Genomic DNA, 7317 nt, shown 5'->3' with positions numbered 1-7317 from the left:
GGCCTATAGACAGCCGATCACATGTTAAGTCTTGCTCCAAACACCTTACATGTTGATGTGAGTACTTTGGCACGGCACCCAGGTCTCCTTCTTCGGGCTGTGGCCACCATCTGTGGCATGCTCTTTGTTGTTGCTCTTGACAGAGGAGACACCTGGTGCCAGGTATCCGTTATTTGGCTTCAGAAATAGGCATCTGTAAAGGTCCAACACAACCCCAGAGCACCCTTGAAGACCCTCTGGGGGTCTCTCTGAAATGGCATGACATCACTCTCATTGTTTGGTCTCACTGCCTGTCTTCCCTCCCAGTTTGGTTGTCCCCCACAATACTCATGCCATTGCTGAAGAATGTTTCCTGGGGAAGTCCAGGCAGCAGAAACCTTCCTGAGTGCCCACACCGCCTCATGAAATAAGTGTAGAGCTGTCTAAACCCTAGACACAAAGAAAGGGAAGCATTGGGAAAGATGAAGTTTGCCTAAGGTCTCTCATCAGGATACGGGAGAACCAGGATCTGAAACCCCACAAATATCTACCCTTAACCTCAGCTGCTGTCTCTTAGATGTGATCTCAGAGGGAGCCCAGGGACAATAGGGAAGACTGGAGCCTTTATGGGAGGGTGAGGAGCAGCTCATATTTATTAGCATTTCAGAGATGGGGGCACTGAATTCGAAGCTGCTTAGCCTCAGGATCACTCACCAGTTACAGAGCTGTTTCTGCTTGCTTTTTGCTTTCAAATATAAATCCAGGCACTAATATTTACCCTATAACTATAGAACTCAGAGCAATTAAACCTTTTTAGCATAGTTGCAAAGGTTTCTGTTATAATAGTGTTAAATAAATGTTTTCCTTTATGCCTGCTGTTTCCAACTCTGATCTTTGCCAAGTCTCTCGTTTTCTGATTCTCTGATCCTTCATCTGCTAAACGGAGGCGATGGCGGTAGGCTGAATAGCTCACTTAGCTCCCGTCAACTTCGGAACACATGGAATGGTGCCTGTTCCGACCTGAGAGAGTTCAGTATAACGGTGATGTACTTTTTCTTGGAATGCACCCTGTGCTCCTGTCCCCTGTGACCCTAGAAACTCAGTCTCTCCTGTGATCTCTTAAAGTGCCACCGGGACCCGCCACCCCCACAAAACCTCTCTGACACTTCTGAATCGTTTTTTCCTGCTTTTACTAGAGGTCGGCGGCTTTTTTCCGCCCTGGCAATCTGTGGGTGTGCGTCTCGTCTTCAAGCCTTCCTCCTCTCCTGGCACCCTAAGTCTCAGACCTCCGGGGTGGGGACAGCCCCGTGCGCTGGGAAGGAGGCCCTAGGGGCTGCCAGTCGCGCCCCGCCCTGTCAGGCTCCCCGCCCCGCCTCCTCCCTCGCAAGACTCGGCCCCAGTTTCTTATTGGCCAGCGACTCCCGGCCCCGCCCCGCCCCTCGGGGATAAAAGTCCTTGGTAGTCGTGGTCCTGCCGTGTGGTTTTCTACGGACCCCATCTGCACAGTCCGGTACTTGCAACAGCCTCGCTTTTCCCTCTTCGCCCTCCGGTGGCCTACGGAGCCCGCCACTATCCTCCCCACGACTTGCTGTCCTGCGCCCGCAACCATGTGCCGCACCCTGGCTACCTTCCCCAACTCCTGCCTGGAGAGGTAAGAGGAGAGAGTTTGTTTAGCTGTCCCGACGACAAAGTCTTGAATCTACCGGCCGGCAGGCTTGGAAAGTTGGGTAGAGGGGACAGCGGGAAGCGACTGCAGTGCCTAAAAGCCCCCAAAGTGTTAAGACCTATCAGGGCACAACTCGAGGGCTGCTGTTGTAGCCTAGACTTTGAAGACTCTAGTGAGAAAAGCTTCTAGGGCGGTGGGGGAATGGTCGGGTGTACTCACGCTTCTGAGACTGAACTACGGGTGGTGGAGTTAGTTCTTGTGGGACTCCTCAGCCATCGCCGCCACAAACTTCTCTGTGCTCGCAGAGCAAACAGAATCCTTACGTGCTCATGGTTTGTCTTTCAGAGCCAAAGAGTTCAAGACGCGTCTGGGGATCTTTCTCCATAAATCGGAGCTGAGCTCCGATACTGGTGGTGTTAACAAGTTCGAGTGGGCCAGTAAACATAGCAAAGAGAGGTAAGTCCTGTTTTTGCCAGCCCTGGGGTTCTAGATGGGAGGAAACCTGCGAGGGAAATCAGGAGGAGACAGGCTAGCGGGGCCCTAAGCCACCCTCCCTGCAAATTTTAATGAGACTGTTTCTGCTGTGCTGTGGCTTCCCAGCTCCATGGAGCGGTTGGCAGAGGCCGGGTTTTGCCGACCCCAGCGGATGTCTGCATGCAGGACATTCTCTCTTTGAACACAGGGCTAAGACAGAGTCTGCTTCCATTTAGAGAGCACCTTGCCTGGGAGCCCCCTACCCCCCCTTTTAATTGAACACCAGCAGTACAGGTGGTGTGCTAGGCTCTGGGGTTGTAGGTAGAATTTCTGCGAAGCTCTAGCTTCACTGGAGAGGTGTGAAAATCAAAGCCAAGAATCTGGGGAATAGAATCATTTTTGGTTACAGAAGAGGGAGGGAGCCTTAGGGATACTGGCTGAGGACTAAAGGGCCCCTGGCATCAACCGCTGGATGCCCAGTTGCCTATTACATAACATCACTACTCTGACTGCATATGAGTTTGAGAGGCTGGTTCTGATAGTCATCAGCTTCTGCCTAGGATGCCTTTCTTGACTTAAAAAATTAATTTAAGAATCTCTGCTCTTTCCCCTTCTCTTGGCAGAATCTTCTCGGAAGATGTTCTGGGATGGAAAGAATCCTTTGATCTGTTGCTGAGCAGCAAGAGTAAGTAGGACCCTGTTGTCTGCCTGTGGAAGGCACGTGTGTGCTCACGTGCTTGGAGCTTGTCCCAGGGATGCTGAAAACCATGGGCAAAATAATAGTAGTAGTAATAATAATCCCGGTCCCCCAGTGTGTCAGCCTCCATTCAGAACACAAAGCAGAGCCTTGTTCAGGAAAATTACTTTCTAAAAATAGAGCCATTAGCGGCAGTTGCTGTCTTTCCTTCCTTTATTCCCAGCTGCCCCCTAATCTGACCTGTCTCCTCTCTCCTCCTCACCACCAGATGGAGTGGCTGCCTTCCACGCTTTCCTAAAGACAGAGTTCAGCGAGGAGAATCTGGAGTTCTGGCTGGCCTGTGAGGAGTTCAAGAAGATCCGATCAGCCACCAAACTGGCCACCAGGGCTCACCGCATCTTTGACCAGTACATTTGCAGTGAAGCCCCTAAAGAGGTCAGTGTCCTGGCACTGGCCGTGACTCCCCCAGACCATTCCTGCCTCTTCCCAACTGAGATCAGGGCCAGTGGGGGCCAGTGAGGGGAAAGGAGTAGGTTTTGCAGTACAGCAATCTTCTTGTTTGCAGAGGGGTAGGGTAGGACCTCAGTGACCAGATGCTAGCTTTGTGACTCATGGTGGCACAGGACAAGACAGCAGGGTTTTGCCTTCTCTATATACCTATATTTGTAAATTAGTTATTTTTGGGGAACCTCAGCACATCAATTGGAGGAACAAGAACTTTGGGTAACCTGGCTTACCTGCCTCCCCACTTTGGGGACAGTTTTTTTTTTTTTAAATTGCAATTCAGCTTTCTCTCCTGGAGGTATCGGCACAGTAGCAGTGGCGCCACCTGGTGGGCATACCTGAGCAATGCCATGTTTTTGTATCTTGTTTTCTGACTGCTTCTATATTTCCCATCAATCATCTATAGAGATTTCTTAAGTATCACTTACATGCAAGGCTCTTCTATGATCTCAGAGGATATAGCAATGAACAAAACAAATTTCTAATGGAATTATATTCTAATGGGAGAAGATGTCAGTTAACCAATTCAATATAAGCCGGGTGGGGTATGGACAGTGCACACAATGGAGTTAGGAAGTGGCTGAAACAGCACACGAAACAGGGGGTGTAAGGATCAAGAGAGGGAAGGACATCCTGCCGCAGTGAACAGCAGCGAGACAGTAGGACATGAGGTCATGCGTGTGGCTGGTGGCCAGATGTGCTCATCCTAGCTTTTTTTTTGAATGACACGGAGAGGAGGAAGCTAAGGTGTTCCCTGAACGAGTGGGCTCAGTATAGCAGCTGCGAGGTTAGACTGGGAGTGAGGGGAGGAAAAAGCAGGTAGGAATTACTGCATAGGTCAGCACGGAGGTGGTGGCTTGGAGCAGGGCTCTGGCAGAACACAACCTCATGCTAATCCCAAGAGCTCAGAGGACCAATCCCTGGGTCTGATGTGAACTGTCCCGGAGCTGGTGGGGTTAGAGAGATGGCTCCGTGCTTAAGAGCCCTTGCTGCTCTTACAGAGGACATAGGCCACCCCACACTAGAACTCCAGAACTCCTATATCCCATCAGGAGCATGGCAGCTCACAACCTCCTTTAACTCCAGTCCTGGGGATCCAACCCTCTCTTCAGGTCTCCAGAGGCTTCTGCACACGTGTGGCACACACACTTACGCAGATACAAATACATAAAAGTAAATAAAATTTTTAAAAAATTTAAGAAGGGAGACTCCCTCTTTATTTAGTGTCTGGTATTCTTTCCTTGACCTCACTTGCCTGCCGGCGTCTTGGCTCCGCCCCTCCTTACCGCTCGCTCCCTCACCGTTGCGCCTGCTTTGCTTCCCACAGGTGAACATAGACCATGAGACCCGAGAGCTGACAAGGATAAATCTTCAGGCCCCCACTGCCAGTTGCTTCGATGTGGCTCAGGGGAAGACTCGCACCCTGATGGAGAAGGACTCCTATCCGCGCTTCCTCAAGTCACCTGCTTACCGGGACCTGGCCGCCCAAACCTCAGTCGCCTCCTCCACCTCTACATCCAGCAGCAGCCCAGCTGAGCCTTCACACAGTTGAGCCTCCACAGCAGCAAAGAAACCAGCAGGAAGAGAGGTGGAGTCAGCGGTCCCTGAAGCAGCTGCCCTGTGTGGGAGGCCGGTTCTGCCCAACAAGTGCCAGAGGACAGTGAAGGGATGCACGTTCCTGCCTCCTGGGCGTGAAGCACTCCCTCTTCCTAGATACTGCGGTGGACTCAGTGTGGGAGAGGCTCCTCACTTCCAGGACCTGTGGCCGAGGGCTGACAAGTGGGCTGTGTGGGGCGCTCTAGGGAAGGTGGCACAGCAGTCCCGTTCTTCCCACCAGGGCCCAGAGGCATGCTGGGGCAGTTGGGAACCTTGAGAGCAGGAGCTGGAGATTCGTCCTCAAGATAGTTGGCTTTGGTCACTCACATCTTGATGTCCTTGTTCCTGGACTGGGCCTAGAAAAAGCTATGAAAGGGGAACCTCCCTCTTTTGTGCTTGCCTTCCCAGAGATACCCAGGGTCCCCTAGCTTAGGCTTCTTAACATTCCTGTGTTCATTCTTGCAGTCTCATGAGGGTCAATGAGTCAGAATGATTCTTGCCCCAAATGAGATTTTTATACCTCAAAAAAACTGGCCTGTGAGTCCCTTTCCAGGTCAGTAACGAGTCCTGGAAAAGCAGCCACTCTGCTTGTGTGACCCTAGACTGGGTGCTCTCGGTGGCCTGTCGGTGGCAGCAGGGTCCACCTGTGAACAGGGCTCACTGGAAGGTCTTATTGAGCCCTGCATCGCTTTGGGAGATGAGGTCGAAGTGGAGGGAAGTGGGTGGAAGAGCCTTCAGACACCCGGGATAGCACTTAGGTCCAGCAACTGAGTGAGGGAGAAAGGGCCATAGAAAATTCATCACTGGGAGGAGCCTAAAAGTCTCACTGAAATCAAATCAGTTCTCTTTGTGCCTATGAGCCTGGGAACAAGAGATGCCCCCTGGTGGAAGGGGAGCCTGTGTTTCTTTCCTGTAGACAGGAGATACCCACTGTAGGTAGGGGAGAGGTAGGCCAGGGACCAAGATAGCTCTGGAAGGGAAGCCAGGGAGTATTGGGGGGCTGCTTGGAAGAGTGGGGGCTGGGGAAAATCAACCTGACTACCACCTCTGGGTCTTACCGACCAAACAGTCTAAGTTGGGACTTCCCGCACCAGAGACCAAACTGGCAGTGGAGACCCAGGTTGCCAACATTGTTCTCTCTGCACTTGAAGCTTCCCCAGAAGAACAGTATTTAAGTATAATATATTGTTACATTGTGTCGTGCTGATTGTCTCAGCTAATATTGTCGCTGTTGTTATTTATTGTGGCTTGTTGGCCTCCACTGGAGAAACTCAGCTGGAGTGCTGGCCTGGCTGTGCCTCCTCCCCACCTGACTCTACCTCTGCAAGCCTGGGGAACCACTGAGGGCTGTGGGGGAGGGGGACACCCCACCGTTTTAATATTTATTTATTGTTAACCAAGGGAGCTGGGTTCCTTTATCGGCGGTGTACACAATCCCCATTTTTCTGTCTGAGCGTGTCATGTTCTTGTAAGAAATGAAAATAAAACGCAAGAATACCATCCCGTTTCCAAGGACCGTGTGGTTGAGAAGGTGGTCCGGGGAAGTAGGGAGGGCCTGTGACGTCAGAGGCCTCTGTGGATTCTGTAGGTTGAGGGTGCAACAGGATGGGGCAGCTGGCTGAAGGCATGCAAGGGTTGAGATTTGGGGGACAGTCGACAAACACCAGCCAGGCTCTGCCTCTTCTGCCCATTGCCGTCTGGGTCACCCCATCCCTCTCGGTTTCCTGCTTGTCACTAACACAGGCACACAGCAGTGAAGGCCTGTATGCCAGCTCTTAGGAGAAGGAGGCAAGAGGATTGTGTTTGAGAATAACCTAAATTACATAGCGAGATCCCAATTCGAAAGGAGACACAAGTATTTTTATGAGGCGTTATAGTTAACGGTTTATACACAGATCCTGATACACTGTTGATTTTCATTCCTCCCTTAAGTCCTCAGGGTGACCAGAGCTTCAAGTACTTGGGGACAGAGACCTCTTAGAATTATACCCTACACCTAGATCCAGGGTGCTTGGGTGATGGCAGGAGGGTTTCTGACATTGAGGGCCTAGGCAAGGATATGGGAACAGCTCGGCAGTGGTGGTGCATACCTTTAATCCCAGCACTCAGGAGGCAGAGGCAGGCAGATCTCTGTGAGTTCGAGGACAGCCTGGTCTACAAATCAAGTTCCAGGACCACCAGGGCCACACAGAGAAACCCTGTCTCAGAAAACAAACAAATAAACGACAAATAAATAGCTAAGATATGGGCACAAACACTCAGGCAGGCCTTGACCTCATGTGGTCCAATCAATAACTCTCCAAGTTCCCCGAGGGAGGAGCGTGTGTGGGGTGCAGGTGGTGAGCTCTTTCTTACACTGTGGGGGCGTCTCTCTGTGTGAGATGGGCGGAACAACCATGAC

At 51.5% G+C, this 7317-nt stretch overlaps 1 protein-coding gene across 1 annotated transcript; it reads left to right on the top strand.

Moving 5' to 3' along the window:
- The first annotated feature begins 1472 nt into the window (after positions 1 to 1472).
- Positions 1473 to 6416, top strand: Rgs16 (regulator of G protein signaling 16). Its single transcript, XM_041663118.1, has 5 exons — positions 1473 to 1630; positions 1991 to 2101; positions 2743 to 2804; positions 3085 to 3251; positions 4648 to 6416. The coding sequence occupies exons 1-5, from the start codon at positions 1587 to 1589 to the stop codon at positions 4870 to 4872; spliced, it is 609 nt and encodes a 202-aa protein (XP_041519052.1). The 5' UTR covers positions 1473 to 1586; the 3' UTR covers positions 4873 to 6416.
- Positions 6417 to 7317: the final 901 nt, after the last annotated feature.

This window comes from Microtus oregoni, unplaced genomic scaffold, assembly GCF_018167655.1.
Source record: "Microtus oregoni isolate MIOR12 unplaced genomic scaffold, Mior012 000013F_ref0000133, whole genome shotgun sequence".
In the NCBI taxonomy this organism is placed as follows: domain Eukaryota; kingdom Metazoa; phylum Chordata; class Mammalia; order Rodentia; family Cricetidae; genus Microtus; species Microtus oregoni.
This window is presented reverse-complemented; position numbering and strand designations above follow the sequence as displayed.

Bases quoted from the DNA above. Each gene is read 5' to 3' on its own strand.
- Rgs16 (XM_041663118.1), top strand. From the start codon at position 1,587: ATGTGCCGCACCCTGGCTACCTTCCCCAACTCCTGCCTGGAGAG. The intron at 1,631-1,990 runs GTAAGAGGAGAG...TTTGTCTTTCAG, and splicing joins CCCAACTCCTGCCTGGAGAG to AGCCAAAGAGTTCAAGACGC. The intron at 3,252-4,647 runs GTCAGTGTCCTG...TGCTTCCCACAG, and splicing joins GCAGTGAAGCCCCTAAAGAG to GTGAACATAGACCATGAGAC.